The sequence below is a fragment of the Babylonia areolata genome, chromosome 16 (genome assembly GCF_041734735.1).
Source record: "Babylonia areolata isolate BAREFJ2019XMU chromosome 16, ASM4173473v1, whole genome shotgun sequence".
NCBI classification, from domain to species: domain Eukaryota; kingdom Metazoa; phylum Mollusca; class Gastropoda; order Neogastropoda; family Buccinidae; genus Babylonia; species Babylonia areolata.
Window position 1 is genome coordinate 15,672,592 of NC_134891.1, and position 21,421 is coordinate 15,694,012.

The 21,421-nt window shown below is 45.4% G+C and overlaps 1 protein-coding gene across 5 annotated transcripts in view; it reads right to left on the reverse strand.

Annotated features, from left to right (window-relative positions):
* Positions 1-21,421, reverse strand: part of LOC143291195 (uncharacterized) — a 68,481-nt gene that overhangs the window by 23,256 nt on the left and 23,804 nt on the right. For all 5 annotated transcript variants that reach the window (XM_076600927.1, XM_076600924.1, XM_076600928.1 and 2 more), the window contains exons 2-3: positions 11,596-11,732; positions 9,267-9,415 (exon numbers count right to left, since the gene is read on the reverse strand). In XM_076600927.1, coding sequence (XP_076457042.1) covers positions 9,267-9,415; positions 11,596-11,732 — 286 coding nt within the window. The remainder of the gene's footprint in view (positions 1-9,266; positions 9,416-11,595; positions 11,733-21,421) is intronic.

Here is a 21,421-nt window from a genome sequence, read left to right on the forward strand (position 1 = left end):
ATTGAAAACAAAAGAAATGTTTATAGATTTTCGGAAAGACCCCTTGCCTGTAGCTGACCTTGTTATTGATGGTCAAACAGTGGAGAGGGTCAATGAATATAGATATTTAGGGACCATCTTAGACAATAAGCTGACTTTTGACAGAAATGTTGATTCCATTCATAAGAAATGTCAATCAAGAATTTTTTGTTTACAGAAGCTTAGAAATGTTGGTATAAATTCAAATATTCTTCAAAGTTATTATCGATGTTGTATCGAGTCCGTGCTTACAGTTTCATTTATGTGCTGGTATGGAAGTTTGGGAGTGAGGAGTAAGCATGTTTTGAACGATGTCATGAGTGTATGCAGTAAAATTGTGGGAGTGAAACAAACTAGTATGCAAGAGCTGTACGAAAGTCGAGTGATTAAAAAAAGCAGGCAGATAGCAACTGACGACACCCATATTTTAGCAAAGTATTATGAGCTGTTGCAATCAGGACGACGCTACAGAACTTTTAAGTTGAAATCCAGAGCTCTGAAGACTTTTATTCCACGTTCAATCCACCTTTTAAATTCTTGAGAACTGTGTGTGTGTGTGTGCGCACGCGCGCGCGTGCACTCTCATGTGAGACGTGTGAAAGTCCGTGCATGATAGGCTGTTCCTTGTTCTAGTTGTGGTGTGTGTGTGTGTGTGTGTGTGTTTACTGAGCTTAAAACGTGACAATTGGTTATAATGAATGTGCAATATGTAGGAAGAATAATGTGCAATATGCAGGATGAATGTACAATGAATATGTCTAATCCTAACGTCCATATTCTAAATATATTTCTGTTTAATAATTACGATGTAATAATTAATTGCAATGTTTTTAAAAGTGAATATGTGAAATGCTTTTATTTGAGAACATATGTTTATTACTCTTGTTTAATCAAGTTATCCGCGTGTGTGGGGTGGGTGGGTGGGTGGGTGGGGGTGGGGGGGGGGGTGCGGTGCAGGTGTGTGCTGATTATCTGGTTGTGGTTTTCCGCAATTCATCTTTATTCTTATCTTATCTGTCTATTATAATCAATGTGCAGTATAGTAGGCTATGTTTATAATTATATTCAAATAATGTTTCTTAATTCTTTCTGTTTTTACATAAAGAATACTAGTTATTACCTGCAGTGTGTGGATGTATGTATGAAACGATGTATGTGATATTTTTTACGTTTGTATCTTCGTAATATTTGTAGGGGCTGTTGTTGGCTTTTACAGTTATGGTCCCCATGTTGTTTACTTGTCTATGTTGTGATAATGCACCTGACCAAATTTCTCCAGTTGGAGATAATAAAGTTATTCTTATCTTATCTTATCGTATCTTATCTTTATATTTATATTTTTTGTATTCTCTAAACTTGGCACTTTAATCTGATATTCGACCCAACAAAAGATCTGTCATTATTATCATTTTTTGTTCAAACAAGAACTTCTTTTGCTAAGCATGGAAGTTTTGTTTATTGCAAACGTTTTGGTGCAGACAGTAAAACAAGGGAAATTACTCTGCTGGGGGAACTTGGTTTGCTTTAAGCTGATCTTTCTCATCTTAAACATTACATTTCAAAATTATACTCAATACATAAAAAGCTTGGATTTTTTTTTAAAAGTGCATCACAAGTGAGTCTTGAAGGCCTTGCCTCTCTTGTTTCAAAATGTAATGTTTAAGATGAGAAAGATCAGTTTAAAGCAAATTAACTCCCCTAGCATTACAGAGTAATTTCCCTTTTTTACTTACTGCACCAAAACGTTTGCAAAATAAATAAAACTTCCATGCTTAGCAAAAGAAGTTCCTGTTTGAACAAAAAATGATAATAATGACTGCTCTAGCTGTTGGGTCAGAATATCAGATCAAAGTGCCAAGTTTAGAGAATACAAAAAATATAAATATAACAGTAAATGCAGTTTGCATATAATTAGGCTTCATTCTTTATTATTTGTGCCCATCCCAGAGGCGCAATATTGTTTTAAACAAGATGACTGGAAAGAACTGAATTTTTCCTATTTTTATGCCAAATTTGGTGTCAACTGACAAAGTAGTTGCAGAGAAAATGTCAATGTTAAAGTTTACCACGGACACACAGACACACACACACACAGACAACCGAACACCGGGTTAAAACATAGACTCACTTTGTTTACACAAGTGAGTCAAAAAAGACAAGACTGGGATGGGAGATACTGACATACCAAAGTTGCTGTTTGGGTTATTCTGCTGCCCACGAAAAAAAACTTCCAACCCACACTGTAATGCTTTGACTGCTGAACCTTGGTGAAATGAAATCAGTATGACATGAATTCAACGTGAAGTTACTACTTCTTCTATACTTATCAATGGTGTCATTGATTTTGCTGAACAATTTTGCGGTCACAAGAGAAAGGAGTCCTGATACTGAGCAGTGACTGACGTCCTGATCTGTGAGGTCTGTCTGATCTCAGAGAGGTGACAGCCCCAAACTGGCAAACATACTTGTCAGAACCAGTCAAGGGGTTAAAAGACAAAAAATAAAACAAAACATAACCACTTCTGTTCGAAACCAGATCCAAAGTCAGCCTTCCAAGACCAGTGACAACACCAGAGGCTAAATCTACCACAGGCTAAACAATGTTAAAGAGTTTTTAAAAAATAAAATAAAAAATACCACTGGACTGCACAATCCTGTCAAGAGAATCATTCCACCACCCTCAATAAAATTAAAGCAGCAAAAACTGTTAAAGAAAAAAAAAGAAGAAAAAAAGCTAGTACAATATATGACATTCAGCTCATCATAGATGCTGAAGTCCTAACTGTGTTCATGAGAAGTAGAATATACCCTGCAGGCAACAGCCAGAAGATTAAGAAAGAAACCTAACACCATCAAACACACACACACGCACACATACAGACAGACAGAATGTGTGCATGCCTGCGTGAAATGAAATGAAATGAAATTATGGTGCTTAGAGCCTCGCCGACCACTAAGGCCATTTCAAGGCTATCGCCGCGTCAATAACTACTACAAGGATAAAAAAAACAACCAATTAAACGAGTCACCACTTCAAACTTTCCACTCCAAAGTTAAAAAAAAAACTTCCATAGTTTAAAACCTTCAAATCTGGTTAAAAAGGTTCACTTCTTTTAAGAAGTCCATCAGCGCCCACGGAGGGACATCACGAAACAAAGTCTTCAAAGAAACCTCCGTGTAATGTCTGCGTCTAACGTCATGCAGATCCCAACAATCAAGGAGCACGTGTTTCACGGTGAGAGGGTCGTCACAGGGAATGCATCGAGGGGCCTCTTCCCCCTTCAACAAGTAAGAATGAGTAAAAAAACGTGTGCCCCGCACGCAGTCTGCACAGCACAGACTCCTCCTTTCTGTTCTTCACCCCCGAAGGGAGGGTCTCTTTTAGGTCCGGACGGATCTGGAAGAGCTTGTTGTCCGTCTGGGTGTTCCACTCCTCTTGCCAAAGATCCTTAACGTAGGTGTTCACCTTCTGCTTCATGTCTGTATATGGCACAAAGGATCTGGACAATTCTTTCTTTACAGCGTTCCTGGCCAGCAGGTCCGCCCTTTCGTTACCACGAATGCCAACATGTCCGGGAACCCAGGCCAACACAACCTCGTATCCTTTCTTCGTTGCGAGAGTAAAAGTTTCATAAAATTCCAGCAGTTTGGGATGAGTGATATTCCTGCAGGCGATCGCCTCCAGGGCTGACAAGGAGTCGGAAAAGATCATGAATCTCTTTTGTTTCGAAGAGAGAACCATTTTAACCGCCAGAACCAGTGCGGTCAGTTCCGCAGTGCACACCGAGCTGTCAGACAGGATGTGTTCCGTTGAGGGCCGGTCAGGAAAGGCGGGACAGAACGCAGATGCGGCGACTCCGTCCTCTGACTTGGAACCGTCAGTGAAGATGCTTTGAAAAGTGGGGAATTTGTGGCACAGTTCCGAAAAGTAAGTTCTGTAGGCCAGAGAACTGGTGGTGTCCTTACGGTACGAGGCCAGGTCGAATTGGACCTCAGGTGTTGTAAAGGTCCACGGAGGGCTGTCAGGGAACTTAGAGAAATCCGAGATGCCACCGACATCCAGATCGGCCTTTTCTAAGTGTGGCTGAATGCGGAGTCCGAGAGGAGGTATGCAGTTTGGGTTGTCTGTAAATTTCTTATCGAAAGGGTTGTTGAATACAGCGTCGTAAGCAAGGTTTGTAGGTTCAGAGAACAATTTCAAATAATAATTCAGGGTCAGCTTCAGTCTGCGGTTGGAAAGAGGCGGTTACCCCACCTCTGCGTACAGGCTGTGCACAGGGGTGGTGCGGAAAGCACCTAAGCTGAGTCAGAGCCCTTGGTGGTGTACAGGGTCCAACAGTTTCAGGTAGGACGGTCTGGCCGAGCCGTATACCACACTTCCATAATCCAGTTTGGACCGGACCAGGGCTCTGTAGAGGTGCAAGAGAGTTCTCTTATCAGCACCCCAGTTCGTGTGTGCCACAACTCGGATGATGTTCAGGGCTTTTAGGCAAGATATTTTCAGCTGTTTAATATGGCTGAGGAAGTTCAGCTTCTGATCAAAGACGACCCCTAAGAATCTGGCTTCCTTGACCGCCGGGATGGTGGATGTTCCCAGGATTTCAGGGTCCGGATAGAACTGGCGAAAATTATGAAAATGGATGCATTCAGTTTTGGAGGACGAAAATGTGAAGCCATTCTCCTCTGCCCAACACTGGATTTTGTTGACGCAGAGCTGAAGCCGTCGCTGGATGCTGGCGTACATGCTGCCGGTTGCATATAAGGCAAAATCGTCCACGAACAGCGAGCTGTCCGATCCCTTCTGAACGGATTGAACGATGTCATTAATTTTGATGCTGAAAAGAGCCAGCGACAGGATGCTCCCTTGCGGGACACCCAGCTCCTGCTCGTGAATGTCGGACAGGGTGGTGCCGAGTCTCACCTGGAATTGTCTGTCTTGTAAAAAATTGTGGATGAACTAAGGCAGGTGTCCTCGGAAGCCGAGCTTGTGCAAGTCCAAGAGAATACCAAATTTCCACGTGGTATCGTAAGCTTTCTCCAAGTCAAAAAATATGGCCACCACATGCTGTTTGTTTATAAAGGCATTTCTTACAGTGGTTTCCAGACGAACCAGATGGTCAACGGTAGAGCGATGCTTGCGGAAACCGCACTGTTCTTTCGCCAGAAGGCCGTCGGTCTCTAGTTTCCACATCAGTCTACCGTTGACCATCTTCTCCATCAGTTTGCAGATGCAGCTGGTCAGTGCAATTGGGCGGTAGTTGGAGGGGTTCGAGGGGTCTTTTCCCAGTTTCGGCAGCGGGATTATGAGGGCTTTCCGCCAGGAGGGTGGAAAAAAGCCTGTGACCCAGATGTGGTTATAAACTTTAAGCAGGGTGTCCAGACAGGTTTGGGGAAGGTGCTTTAAGAGTTTATAATGGACCTCGTCCATTCCTGGACAGGAATCCGTACAGGTCTGAAGGGCAGATTTAAGTTTGTTCATTGTGAAAGGAAGGTTGTAATTCTCTGTGTTGTCGGAAAAGAAGTTACATGGTGTTTTTTCTGACAGGTTTTTGGTTTTAAGAAACCGAGCAGATTTGTTAGCAGATCTCGAGTTCTGTTCAACTGTGGAGGCAAGCAAATTGGCAACTGCTTTCTTCTCTGTGACCAGAGCGTCTGAAAGTTTCAGATGATGAAAGGTCGGGCATACGTTTTTGCCCTTAATTCTTTTTAAAACCCTCCACACTTTCTTCTTGGGTGTGTTGGAGGTTAAGGAAGAGCAAAAATCTCTCCATGACTTCCTCTGGCTCTTTTTAAAAACATACCTGGCTTTCGCCCTCAGCTGTTGATGGGTTCGAACGCTATCGGTCTCCGGTCTCCGAAAGACGCGCCGCTGCGCTCTCTTCCGAGACTTGCGGGCCTCCCGACATTCCGCGTTGAACCAGGGCGTTCTAGGGACCTGAGGCTTGGAGGTAGACGATGGGACTGCTGCTTTGGCGCAATCTATAACGATCCGAGTCAGAGTGTCAGCAGGGTCCTTGCTTTTCAATACTGTTTCTTCCTGCAGCTCCGCTCTTATCTTCTTGGTAAAAAAACTCCAGTCTGCTTTGTCATAGTTCAGGCGGTCAGGCAGAGAGTCACCTTCTCCATCTGTGGGGCGGAGGACGACAGGAAAGTGGTCACTCCCGTGCAGATCGTCGTGCACTTTCCACTCGTAGTCCAGGACCAACGATGGATCGCAGACCGACAGATCTAAACACGAGAGCTTTCCAGAGGGCAGATGAAGGTAAGTGGAGACTTGTCGTTAAGACAGCACAAGTCCATGTCGGAAAGAAGTTTTTCCAAGAGAAGACCTCGGGCTGATGTCATCTCACTTCCCCAGAGCGGGGAGTGTCCATTGAAGTCGCCCAACAGTAAAAACGGACGTGGGAGCTGGTCGACCAGGTTCATGAGGTCCTGCCTCAGAACACGGACGGAAGGAGGAAGGTAGAGAGAGCAGACAGTGATGGTTTTCTCAAGCGTGACTCTCACTGCCACCGCCTGTAAAGGGGTGCTTAAAAGAACTGTACTGTATAAAAGGGACTTGCGAATAAAAAGAGCGACACCTCCCGTCAATCCCTCTTGCTTCGGTTGAGCGGGTTTAAAAACGGAGTTAAAACCAGAGAGAGATAAAACCTTGCCATCTCTTTGCAGAGTCTCCTGCAGCGCCAGCACTGAAGGTTTCAAAGCACAACAAAGCAGCTGGAGTTCCTGAAAATTGGCGTAGAACCCCCTGATGTTCCAGTGGATCACTGCCATTAAAAAGGTTAAAAAAATAAAGCAGCAGCCTATTCCATCGCTACCCCCTGCTCCTCTGCTTGCGGTGGCTCAAGGTCGGCCAGGATGGAGTATCTATTTTTCGAAATTAATTTTTCAGATTCCGACCGAGTCGGAATATCCACCACCTCGGCCCCTCCTGGAAGTGGCCGCAACCCTCCCCTCCTTGAGTTTTGGAGGTACGGGGGGTTTCCGGCCACTTCCGCCAGCCCGAGGGCCAGGCAGACGAGAGGCGGGGCGAGGGGTGCCGGGGGGTGGGGTGGGGCGGGAGGCGGACAACGTGCCTCCGCCCGAGGTTTTCCGCTCCCGCCCAGCAGCCCCTGAGGACTGCCGCACAGGATGGGAAGGGGTGGACACGGCGCCTCCACCCAAGGCCAACGGTTCCGGCGAGGTGGGTAGTTGTCCGTCTGCGTCCCTGTGGACGTCGTCTGGACCGCGACGTCCACCGTCCTGGGTCTGACGACAGAGGCGTACGACGCCTTAGGCGACGCGGCCTCCACCTGTTTCTTTGCCTCAAAGAAGGAAATCTTCTTTTCTGTCTTGACCTTCTGGATTTGTTTTTCTTTTTTCCAGGCGGGGCAGTCTTTCGATGAGGACGGGTGGCCACCTCCGCAGTTCGCACACCGGGCTGCACTGACGCAATCGCCCTGGTGCGCCGCCTTCGAACAGGTGCCACACGCCTCTTCCTCCTTACATCGGTCTCTGACGTGTCCAAATTTCTGACATTTAAAGCATCTCAGAGGGGACGGCACATACAAGCTTACACTGACCATCAGGTATCCGACCCGAATGTCCTTGGGGACATCCGGGCAGCAGAAGGTGAGGAAGAAAGTGTTGGTCGGGACTCTGTCTGACCCCTTCCTCACCGTCACCCTGTACACGTCGGTCACTCCCTGAGAGGACAGCTCGCTCTTGATTTCAGCCTCAGACACACCTTTCAACTCCGGGCATCTGATGACCCCCTTTGAGCAGTTGAGACCTTTGTGCGGGGAAACCTTCACCGCCCTATCCACGAAAGTGGTCGCCTTGAGAAGGAGCTGTGTCTGCCTTTTGGACTCTGTCTGCACTAAAAATGCTCCGCTCCTCAGCCTCTTGATGGACTTCAGCGATCCTGCCAGACACTGAAAGCCCTTCTGGATAGTGAAGGGGCTGAGAGCCGACAAGGGCTTGTCGTCATCAGCGCCCTCCATCACAAGCCACGATGGCCAAAATCCAGAGGTCTCAACGACCTCCGAATCGGAGTCTGAGTCGTCCGTTCCTTGCCGTCGTCTTTTACCAGAGTTAGGGGTGTGTGATTTTTTGGAAGTCATGTTGAAAAAAAAGTAAATTCATCCCTCCCTTACCCACCCACCATGGGGTCCAACTTAGGGGCCAGGGTCAAGGGAACACCAGCTTGACCCCTTCCAGGTTTCAGGAGGGATATACGACCAACAGTCTAGCTCCAACGTGTTCCCCCCCGATCATGCCCAGCTCCCGGGGACAGAGAACCGAGCACTACGGGGGTTATCTTCGCTAGCCACTAAACTGCCAGTCTTGACCCAGCCCCACGAAGGGGTAGCCGATTGACACACACGGGCCAATGTGTGCCGCCTGTCTTAGGAGAGGTCCGAGCCAAAGGGATGTGTTGAGAGCAGCGTGCTCTCTCAATCCCCAGGATCTCATTCCCCTCCATCACAGGTTGCGCTGCACGGCAAACACGGCGGGCCTGAAGAAGGCCGCAGAGAAAAAAGAATGTGGAAAAGAAGGCTTGATGGGGAGCCGAGGACAGAAAAGAGGCGGTCAAAAGAAGAATAGAGAACAGCGAAAGGGACAGTGGGTCACGTTTAGTTTGGGCCTCACTCACGATCTGTTCGGCATGGGAAGCCCTATCAGGGGCATCAGTACAAAACCACCACTTATTCAGCCCTAACAGCTACGATGGCTATGTAGGCTGTCAATTAAGACCTGGGACCAGAGCACCAAACCCCAAGAAGCACTGATGCCCCCGCCGACATAGCTCGCTCGATCACTGGCCACTAAGCCTCCCAACCACAACAAGGTAGTGACCCTCCCGGGAGTGGGTCAAGAGAACACCAGCCTCACCCCCTCCAGGTTTCGGGAGGGCATGCCTGTGTAGATGTGTGCATGATAGTACATTCTTGAAAAGAGAGTATACTCGCTTCATGTTTGAACATTCATGCTTTCATCACTATATCATGTTATTTCATAACCAACAGAACCTGTGACCACACTGAAATGTACAAACACACACAGGATAAAACACCAACTCCTCCATGCACACACACACACACACATATTCCCCCTCCCCCATATCCCCCCCAGACACTCTGAACCCCCCCCCCCACACCCACCCAAATCCCCCCCCCCACCTCCCAATCCCCAATCTCCCCCAAACGCCACCATCCCCTCACCCCCCCGACCCCAATCCTCCCCCACTCCCACACCCCTCAACGTACGTGTTGGACTCCTTGATCTGGGTGAGGCCCATGGCCAGGTCGTGTTTGAACTCCTTGAAGGGGGTGATGCCCAGGTTGCGCTTCAGCTCATTGGCCCGCCGCACCTTGCTGCCCAGCACATGGCGCAGCATCACGATCTCCCCCTCGATCTGAAGTGAGACCCCGGGACAAAAAAAAAGAAAAAAAAAAGAAGAGAGAGTCTTCTTCATTATTAAGTAAATAATGCCTAAGATAGTGGCCACTCTCTCTCTCTCTCTCTCTGTGCTCTCTCTCTAATGGTTCTATAATTGCGAAAAACTGGAAGTTGTGAACACTTACAAATATTTAGGCGTAGTTTTTTCCACTGGTTTGACATTTTCATATGCACTTGAGGAAATGTCTTTGAAAGCAAAAAAGGGTGTGTATGGAATCCTTAAGTTCTTGTGGACGTTAGGAGAAAATTACCCGAAAATCTTCTTCAAATTATTTTATTGTCAAATTCAACCAATGTTAACCTATGGGTCAGAAGTCTGGGGATTAATGGCAGCCCATACTGTCATTGAGAGAGTTCACTTATTCGCTATCAAACGTCTGCTAAATATCAGTGTGAAAACACCAAGTACCTTAATTTACTGTGAAACGGGTAGATATCCTTTATATATCCAGACCTACACTAATTGTATTAGATATTGGTTAAATGTTACTAGGATGCATGAAAGTCGCATTCCATTTAAAGCATATAGAATGTTGTATGGTCTCCACTGTAGGGAAATATACAATTGGGCACGAATTTGTTTTACATTATATAGATATGGATTTGGCTATGTGTGGGAAAACCAGGGTGTGGAAAATATAAACAGTTTCTTGCTTTTAAACAGAGATTATTTGATTGCCATCTGCAAGATTTGGAAAGCAATGTAACATCACATGACAGATTTACCTTATATTCTACTACACAACGCCCCACAATATCTAAACATAATCAAGAACCCTGTTTTAAGAAAGGTTCTCACAAGAGTCAGACTTGGTGTATCCCCATTGAAACCGCATAGATTGAGATATTCAAAAAAGCGTGAAAATATGTGTTGCTTATTCTGTAAAGATGAACAAGAAACCGAACTCCATTTATTTTGACATGCCCAGAATACAAAAATCTCAGAGAACAGTATATACCGAAGAAGTATCATGTGCGCCCCAATGCATTTAAATTGTCACTGTTGTTTGCAGATGTGAAGACATGCATTCCACTCTCTCTGTTCTTGTCCAAAGCCTTCACCCATAGAAACAAGTCTATCTTTGGTTAATGACGCATGATTACATACCAATCTGCCCATCTATCTTTTGTCTCTTTCTTCTTCTTTCTGTCCTTCTCTCCCTCTCTCTCTCTCTGTGTCTTACTCTGTCCTTTCTCTCTTTTCTACCCTTTGTTTGCTTTACATATATTGGCGCATATATCTTTATAATGGATGTTAACACGGAAGTCCCCCCCCAACCCCATCCCCCTGCTGTCACGGGCAGAAAGGCCTAAACAATAAACCATTCAGACTTCAGCTCTCTCTCTCTCTCTCACACACATACACACACACACGCCTCCTTTGAGCAAATGCCTGCAGTGACAAAAAAACTACACACACACACACACACACACACACACACACACACACACACACACACAAATGCCTCCTTTAAGTCAATTGATGCCTGCAGTGACAAAAAACACTATCCTTTAAGTAAATGCCTATAGTCACACGCGCGCACACACACACATACACACACACACACACATACACACAAAGTGCCTCCTTTAAGTCAACTGATGCCTTCAGTGACAGAAAATACTATCCTTTAAGTAAATGCCTATAGTGACCACACGCACACACACACATACAAAGGCCTCCTTTCAGTCAATGCCTACACTACAGTGACAAAAATGATCTTTTAAGTAAAAGCATACAGTGACAAACAAAGGTTTCCTTCAAGTAAATGCATGCAGTGGCAAAAAAGTCTCCTTTAGAAAATGCCTACAGTGACAGCAAACAAACAAAACAAGCAAACAAACAAAAAACAAAAAAAGGAAGAAACAAAGAAAAGAAAAATGAAAATCAACACTTCATAATCATCATTCTTGCAAACATTACCACATGAAAGTTTGCAATAGCATCAGTATCCTTCAACCTAATAACAATACCCTAGCATCTTTCAAGTTTCACCAAGCATTTTGTTGCCCATTACAAGTGTTACTTTAAACACACTCACTCTCTCTCTCTCACACACACACACACATCACACCCACTTCCACCCCCTACCCCACCCCATTCCCCTCTCCCACCCACACACACATTATGTATACCTTTTCCAACTCCTCCTTCCACTGGCTGATCTGTTGGTCGCGTTCAGCAGGGTCAGAGGACAGGGGGACGGTATCCCCGGCCTCTGACCCAAAGCCTGGGGACGTGGGGCTGGCCGCTGAGTCATACTCATGCTCCTCTGCAAACAAAACACACAGGTTGCATGCACATAATTATCACATCTTCAGCCTGATGAGGATTGTTGTGTTTGTGTTTGTGTTGGTTTTTGTATCATATTTGTATTGTGTTGTGTTCTGTTGAACAGTATTCTATTGTACTGTATTGTATTACCTTTTTGTCACTACATATTTCTGTGTGTTTATCTGTGCAACAAATCCATCAGCACAGTGTTGCCTCACTCAAACAAACCCAATGACAGGTATAATAGTTTCCTTACTTTAACTGATCATGTCTACCAGGAAGGTGTTCAAATTGGTGATCTGAATCAAGACGGGAGGCCTGGATTATCTGACAACATTCTGTGGGCGCAGTGCAAGTCTGAAACTCTGTCAAACCACCACCAGCGTATCTTTTGGCTCTGAAGCCCGAGTACTTGATGTTGTAGACTTGCAGGGCTGGCTGGTTGACTGGCATTCTTGTTTGGTGACCAAACCACTTTATCATTATGCGTTGAAGTACTAAGCACTGGTTGACAGGTGTTGTGCCTATCTTTCTGATGTTTTTTCTGACCTGGTCTCTTCTGGTTTTGCCAGCTGCTCGGCAGACAACCTATCTCAAAAGCAGTGAGTTTGAGCTCTGTGGCTTTGTTCAGACTCAAAGTCTGGCACTGATAGGTCAGGGTGATAACAATGACTGCAGTGACCAGTCTGGCTGGTTTCCATAGATATGCCTTGGAGCCCTTAGGAGTGAGAGTTGACAGCTGACAGAGTTTGCCTTCTGGACTCCAGTGCACCCTACTGACATGACCTACAATAATCTTCATATCTTAGTATTCACAGCTGCTTGAAGTTATTCTTTGTTTTCATTCATGATACTTTTGTCATCAACAAACAGTTCATTTTGGGGCTCTGGGTCTGGGAGGTGACTTTGGTAATTTTGTCCATTCATATGATGAACAGTAATGGTGACAGTACGCAACCCCATCAGATCATGGATTTCACTTGGAACTATTCTGCTCGGGGTATGTATCACACTCTGGATGTAGATCGCTCTGATGTTGTTGAGGAGTTTCCCCTTCATGCCATCCAGTTCCAACACCTCCCAGAGCTTGTTCCTACCAACCCTGTTCAAGGCCTTTTCTTGGTCTATGAAAACCCAGTCAAATAAATAATAATAGTTGTCAAGGGTGTGAAACTGTACCCAATAACACATTTCAACTGGTGACGCTAAGCTCTGCCTGGCAAGTAAAGAGAAAAAAACATCTGGGATCAGCTGGCAACACAATTTTATCAACATTTTACAGTCTTCTGGCCTTGTTTTTGGCTCTGCATATGGAGAGAAAACACCATCTCTTTCACGATAGCGCTTGTCAGGCTTGCACTCACCACAACAATGTTGGCTGCCTTGTATTTTTTCTGCCACATGCTTGCCTTCATGTGTACCTCTCCCTCAGACAGGCCAGAAAGCTTTCTAGGCCTCAATGAGTGTAGATGGCATGAACCATGTGCTTTCTAGGCCTCAATGAACTCAGATGGTGTAAGCCATGTGCTTTCCAGGCCTCAATGAGCTTAGATGGCATGAACCATGTGCTTTCTAGGCCTCAAAGAGCTTAGATGGCATGAACCATGTGCTTTCTAGGCCTCAATGAGCTTAGATTGTGTGAACCATGTGCTTTCTAGGCCTCAATGAACTTAGATGGTGTAAGCCATGTGCTTTCTAGGCCTCAATGAGCTTAGATGGCATGAACCATGTGCTTTCTAGGCCTCAATGAGCTTAGATGGCATGAACCATGTGCTTTCTAGGCCTCAATGAGCTTAGATGGTGTGAACCATGTGCTTTCTAGGCCTCAATGAACTTAGATGGTGTAAGCCATGTGCTTTCTAGGCCTCAATGAGCTTAGATGGCATGAACCATGTGCTTTCTAGGCCTCAAAGAGCTTAGATGGCATGAACCATGTGCTTTCTAGGCCTCAATGAGCTTAGATGGTGTGAACCATGTGCTTTCTAGGCCTCAATGAACTTAGATGGTGTAAGCCATGTGCTTTCTAGGCCTCAATGAGCTTAGATGGCATGAACCATGTGCTTTCTAGGCCTCAATGAGCTTAGATGGTGTGAACCATGTGCTTTCTAGGCCTCAATGAACTTAGATGGTGTAAGCCATGTGCTTTCTAGGCCTCAATGAGCTTAGATGGCATGAACCATGTGCTTTCTAGGCCTCAATGAGCTTAGATGGTGTAAGCCATGTGCTTTCTAGGCCTCAATGAACTTGGATGGCATGAACCATGTGCTTTCTAGGCCTCAAAGAGCTTAGATGGTGTGAACCATGTGCTTTCTAGGCCTCAATGAGCTTAGATGGCATGAACCATGTACTTTCTAGGCCTCAGTGAGCTTAGATAGTGTGAACCATGTGCTTTCTAGGCCTCAATGTCTGATGAGCTTAGATGACGTGAACCACTATCTATATGGCAGGCATGCGGCCATCTGAACAACCATCATGTGACATAGATGACTGACAGAGATGGGGAGTTCGTATTATACTCCCAGTTTGGTTAAATATACTTACCATGTCAAACTGATGCAGAGCAAAACGACAGGCCTGGTCTGCATCAGTCTGACATGGTACAGTATATGACACCAAATGGAGTGATGGCCTAGAGGTAACGCGTCTGCCTAGGAAACAAAAGAATCTGAGCATGCTGGTTCGAATCACGGCTCAGCTGCCAGTATTTTCTCCCCCTCCACTAGACCTTGAGTGGTGGTCTGGACGCTAGTCATTTGGATGAGACGATAAACCGAGGTCCCGTGTGCAGCATGCACTTAGCACATGTAAAAGAACCCAAAAGCGTTGTTCCTGGCAAAATTCAATAGGAAAAACACCTGATAGGAAAAACAAATAAAACTGCACGCAGGAAAAAATACAAAAAAATGGGTGGTGCTGTAGTGTAGCGACACGCTCTCCCTGGGGAGAGCAGCCCGAATTTCACACAGAGAAATCTATTGTGATAAAAAAGAGAAATGCAAATACAAATGGAAGTTTTCAGCTGTTCCATAAAGCCTCCATGTGTAACTATTCAGGGTGACAGTGCGGACAGAAGACATAAAAATGGGGGCACTGTATTTCTTCTATTTCAGGACATCATCATCATCATCACTACCACACTGCTTCCGGACCACTGCTCATGCAGTCTTATATATCCACCACAGACATATGTGGCCTGATAATTCTGTTGATTGTTTCTTCCTTTAGTATGATAACTGGTTTTTCTCCATTTATACACATGCAACTCACAAACATCTCTCTCTCTCTCTCTCTCACGGTCTCTCTCACACAGATAATTTTCTCGCCCCTTCTTCGCCAAGTGGCCAGTACCTCTCCACTGGACTGTGGTAGAGATATGTACTTGTGTCATGTATGCATAGGGGACCTGTGTGTATGTGTGTATGGTCACTTACATGCTGCATGCATGTGCATGTGTGTATGATGGAGTCTCCCACAGACCGACGGATGAGTAGGCAGACAGGCTTATCTGTCGATGTGTGTCCTCATATGGGAGAAGAGGCCAATTCTGGATGCGCAGCACTTCCCACTGGTGTTGCAAGGGAAAACATCTCCAGAAGTTGAGCCTTGCTTCCTTCGCTCACGCTTCTCCATAATGGCCAGCATTCTCTTGTTTTCAAACGTCTTCATGCCACTAGAGCACAGCATCCTCCAGCGAGAGCGGTCAAAGGCATCAGTTTTCCAGAAGCGATGTCTATGTCACAGGCTTTGAGGTTTGTCTTCAAGGTGTCCTTGAAGCGCTTGCAGGGTCTTCCAAGTTTGCAGTGGCCTTCCTTCAATGGCCATACAATAGCATCTTCGGGATCCTGCTGTCTGTCATGCGGACGTGTCCTGTCCAGAGTAGCTGGCACTGGATCAGCAGGTTTTCGATGCTGAACAGGCTGCTCCTCTATAGGACCTGGAGGTTGGAGACCCTGTCTTGCCACTTTATGCTGAGGATCTTTCGTAGGCATCTCTGGTGAAACTGCTCAAGTTGTTGAACGTGACGGTGATACATCGTCCATGTTTCACAGCAGTGCAACAAGGTGGTCAGCACAACAACTCTGTAGGTTTTGATTTTGGTGCTGAGCCTGATGCCTTTGTTATTCCACAGCCTGTTGTTGAGCTGGCCTTGGCAATGCGCAAAGTCACTTCTGCATCATGGGCTTTGTTGCTGCATAGGGTGCTGCCCAGGCAGCAAAACTTGTCGACTAGTATCGGCGGATTCGTCGGGGGCTGTTGTTTGAGGGACGTGGTGGCGGTCTCCACTCTGGGAGAGACGCTCACTCAGTCTGGCTCCGCGACTAAGCCATTATTATCATTAGTAGGGGGCTTAGTAGGTGGTGTCCTAAGTACGTAAAATTAGAACAGGCACCACTGAACACCACCGAAGTGACTCAGCAGCAAAGCAGGGTCTCCTCTGGTGTGTGGCCTCCTGGCGACCTAACATCGATGGTTCCCTGTGGACTGCCGACGCTGGAACTGCGACGGACGAACCCGGGTGTGGCCGTGTATGGGGGAATCTAAATGAGCGGCGTGGGAGTAATGCACTGAAACGGTGCAGATGATGGGGCAGCAAAAAAACAAAAAACAAAACAAAAAAACTTGTTGACTGACTTGATCTCCGTGTCATCGATCTTGACTGCAGGTGGGGGGGAGGCACTGGTGTTCTGTGAGCTAGCTGGCTGGTACATGGACTCGGTCTTGCTGAGGCTGATGGTGAGTCCAAAGCGCCTGCAAGAGGTTGAGAACCTGTCCATAATGAACTGCATGTCGTCATGGGTGTGTGCAGTAAGCGTGCAGTCATCTCTCAACAGTGCCTCAAACACCCTGGACCTAGCGTAGAGTCGCCGCAAATTAAAATGTTTGCCATCTGTGCGAAACTGAATGTAGATCCCCCGGTCACAGTCTTGGAAGGCGTCAATCAGCATGGCAGAGAAGAGAATGGAGAACAGTGTGGGTGCCAGGACGCAGCCCTGCTTCACTCCATTTACCACAGGGTACGGATCTGACATGTCAGTATTTTCCTGTACTCTCACCTGCATGCCATCGTGGAATGATGCAATCAGCTGGATTAGGTTCTCTGGGCAGCCAAACTTTAGGAGGGTCTTCCACAGACCAAGGCCTTAGGGCTACAAAGACCATATGGAGCTCCTTGTTCTGCTCATGGCACTTCTCTTGCATATGGCGTATGGCAAACACCATGTCACATGTTCCCCTGCCTGAGCGGAAGCCACACTGTGCTTCAGGGATGACTGTGCTGGAGACAATGTCAACCAGTCTGTTCAGTATGATGTGGACTAAGATCTTGCCGGCGATGCAGAGGAGAGAGAATCCATGGTGGTTATCACAGGATGTTTTGTCTCCCTTCCGTTTCTAAATGTGGACAATTGAAGCATCCTTGAAATCCTGGGGGACCTCCCCTCTCTCCCAGATAGACTGGAACATGGCGGTCAGCTTGTCTGTCAGCACCTCTCCTCCATACTTGTAGATGTCCGCCTGGATTCCATCCGCTCCTGGTGCTTTTCCTGACGTTGTCAGCTTCAGGGACTTCCAGGGTCTCGGCCTTGGTGGGTGGGGCAGCTAGTGAGTCATTGACTGGTAGCTGTGGGAGGGCTGCAATTGCCTCATCAGATACGGACGAGTCCCTGTTGAGGAGGGTGTTGAAGTGCTCTGCCCAGCGGGCAAGAATGTCTTTCTTGTCTGTCAGGAGGGTGGTTTGGTCCAAGGCTTGGACAGGGGCTGATCCTGTGACTCTCAGCCCATACACAGCTCGGAGACCATCATGGAAGGTCTTCGCGTCATGAGCATCAGCAGCGGACTGAAGCAAATCGGACTTTCTCCACCACCAGGTGTTCTTCATCTCAGCAGCCTCTTCTGTACGCCCATCGCACACGGGGCGTCGAAGCAGCAAGTTTCACGTGACAAGCAGCAAAAATGTGCAGCGCCCTGTGTGCGAGGTATTCAGGCAGCAAGAGTCGCGCGGCCACGCAGCAAGATCGCCGTTGCCACGCGTCAAATTCCTCGATAGAACTTGTCCTATTTCCCCGCGACAAAAGCGATGGACGTGCGTGGAGCAACCAATCACGAGACCCGCTCGTTTCACGTGAGACAAAATGGCTGACATCGTTTGGAATCGATTCACTTGTTTGACGTTGCTCAATTAATCATGAAAGCAAAGTGTTTTGGAAGTAAACGATTAGACTGGATGAAAACATTGTCATTACATCTAAACGCATGTCTGTTTAAGAGTGATTTCTGTGAGTGCCCCAACTACTTTGAACAGCAACTCACATGGTAACGTTTGTAATTCCTGCATGAGAATATTCAGAGAACGAAAGTATCTTTGACTGAAATTGTAAGGATAAATGGATTTCCAAATATCTTTTAGAGCTGTACACACTTCTTCTTTATTTCCACACACACATCATGTGCAAGCACACACACACACACACACCCACCACCACCACCACCACGCCACACACAAAAACATAACTGAACATTAACAGAAACCCTACTGAACACACACACACACAAACAAAAAAAACAAAAACAAAAAAACATCACTGAACACTCACACAAACACTACTGAACACACACACACACTACTGAACACTCACACAAATACTATTGAACACACACACACACACACACACACACACACCAGCGCGTGCGCGCGCTGTCATTCCTTCATTTACTCCTTCATCCACATGCTCACTGTGTAGACACTGAGAGCACATAGATAACAATAGACATAACAATACATGAATATGTAAAATTGAATATCTGAGTTCTGCAATTTTGACAGTTCGCTGATCCTGCAGTAATGTGCTGGGATAACCAACAAATCAACTGAAACAAATGTTGATTGCAACCATAACTTTTTTCTTTTTTTTGATGGAGTGCTATTTTACCAATACTGATTACAAATGTTGGTTGCAACTTAAATTGAAAGTTTGTAAACAGTCAAATTACAAATATCATGCTGACAGCAATATAAGTGTGACTATTTCCCCATGAAATCACAAATATTAGCATGAAATTATGATCAAATGTTGGTGAACTACTGATTTTAGACAGCATCTTAACTTTCTTATCAATCATAATTATGACTTGATATTATTCTAACATAGCTTTTTATATCCATATTAGTTAATGTGCATTGCTGACCAGATATTACAATATTAAAATATATCCCATACAGCAATCAGTTGTTTGTAAGCAGACACACAGTATATGTTAAGCTGAGTAAAACAAAGTGTGAGATATATACATGTGGTAAACTGACTGCAGGTTAGTGTGATTTTCAATTTATTTTCCCCCAAGTGAAACAAATACTGAATGCAGCATTATTTATTATGTGGAGCTTTTCTCGATAAAATTTACAAATGTTGGCAGGAACCTAAATAAAATGTTTGTAAGCGGACAGAATACAAATATTATGGGATTTGTGCTGACTATAGCTAAGTGTGACTCTATTTTCTCAAACAAATAACAAATATTAACAGTACGATTAGTGTTTGGTAAGCAACTGATTTCAGATAGCATTTTAACTTCCCTTCCTGTCATAGTTCTGATTTGATTGTCTTTTGACATAGCTTATCATCCATCACAGGTCTGAGTGCAATCAAAGACGTCTGTCTGATTTCACCTCCAGCCCCCTATCTTCACCTAAAATAAACATTTCCCAGCAGTTTGTTCTCACAGTGTTTGCCAAATGACTTGTCATTATGTATATCAGTGTTTTGATAACACTGTTTGATAAGTGTGTTTTGATGTTTTCAGTTTAGTTGTAACTTGTGTTACTTCATATTGGAGAACTGTTAGTTCAACACAAATATATGCTTACATAATTGATTTCTCTTTCATGGTCTGAATGCAGTTGTAATTTATTTTCTTCCTTTTCAAATCATAGTTTGGAACTGTAAAATGTTGGAATCTGATTGTATCTGCAGTTATAACAGGCACAGTTTATTTTATGAAGCTGTGTCACTGATATGGAGAAGAAAAGAACTGTCACAATTGCATGTACAGGATTCTCACACATCAACACTAATGTAAATGAAAGATGCAACAACCAGGTTTGGTTCCAATGAAAAATTCTTCTTAAACAAATTATTACATTTTCTTATATATAGTATATGTACACTTTTTGTATCTGATTGTAAACATCAACACATAGATGACACACACACACACACACACACATATATATATATGTGTGTGTGTATATATAAATAGATAGATATACTCACACATATTCTCTCTCTCACTCTCCAGTCAAAAGATCAGTCCACCAACTCTCTCTCTCCCTCTTTATATATATATATATATATATATATATATATATATATATATATATATATATATATATATATGTGTGTGTGTGTGTGTGTGTGTGTGTGTCTCTCTCTCTATATATATATATACACACCGGTATATATACATATATATATATATATATATATATGTATGTGTGTGTGTGTGTGTGTGTGTGTGTGTGTGTGTGTGTGTGTGTGTGTGTGTGTTTAAAACTAGATTTGTTTATTTGTGATTCTGCATGCTATGGCTGTGTCTGGTCACCAAGACAGGAAAATACTGCAGCCAAGTGTCTTTTGCATCTATGTGTTCTTGAACTTGTCCGCTTCTTGGAAGCGGGTGTTGGTGATGGTCAGTCCATGCTGCGTGCAGAGCAAGGGCAAAAACTGTCCGTTGGAATTGCACTTGCCAGTGCCGTGCTGTCCTAGGACTTTTGGCCACGAGGAGAAGTCCATGCCGACGCGGGCGTTGAAATCCGCAAGGATGATCAGCCTGTCCTTTCTGTCTACCGCTGAAATGGTGTGGCTAAGCTCCTCGTAGAAAGCTTCTTTGATGTCATCAGGGTTGGTCATCATCGGGGCATAGCAGCTGATGACTGTGGAGAAGCGATCCTCGGACAGCTTCAGACACAGGGTCGTCAGCCTATCGTTCATCCCACGTGGAAGGCTGTCAAGCTGTCGTGGAAGTTTGGTTTGTATGGCAAAGCCAATGCCTGAGGATCTTGGGGTGCCATCTGGCTTCCCAATGCAGTAGAGGGTGTAGCCACCTCCAACTTCCTCCAGCTGGGTTTCACCGGCAAACCTGGTTTCGCTCAGGGCTGCTATGTCGACCTGGTAGCGATCAAGCATTCTAGTAATAAGTGCTTTGCACCTTTCTGGTCTGTCATTTCTGTCCAAAAGGATGCTAACGTTCCAGGCACCCAGAGTCAGGGCATGACTCCTGGTTCTTTTTTTCTGTTGTTTTTGACCGCTAGTGTTGGGTGTCCAAGTAGGTGTGGTTTCTTACTAAGTACTAGGGGAGGCAGGCTTTGTTTGGGGATCCTTTTATCTCCCCTTCCCCATGTGGGGAGAGCAGTGCTGTCCCTAAAAAGGGCTGCTCTGACGCTGTGGGAGGATACGGGCGCCGCATCTGCTCCAGTCTACAGCGGACGACCATCACCCCACAGCGTGCAAAGTCGTGACTAGGAACTGCCAGCAGCATCCTCTGCCTGTCCCTGTTATCACTTTTTCATCGCTGCAGGGCTTGGGAAAGCTGGGTGCTGAAGGGCTAGCTCGTCATTCCAACATTAGCCTGGTTACCTGACCAGCACAGGTGACTTTTTTTTAGTGAAGAAGAGTTGTGCTGTCCCTTTCC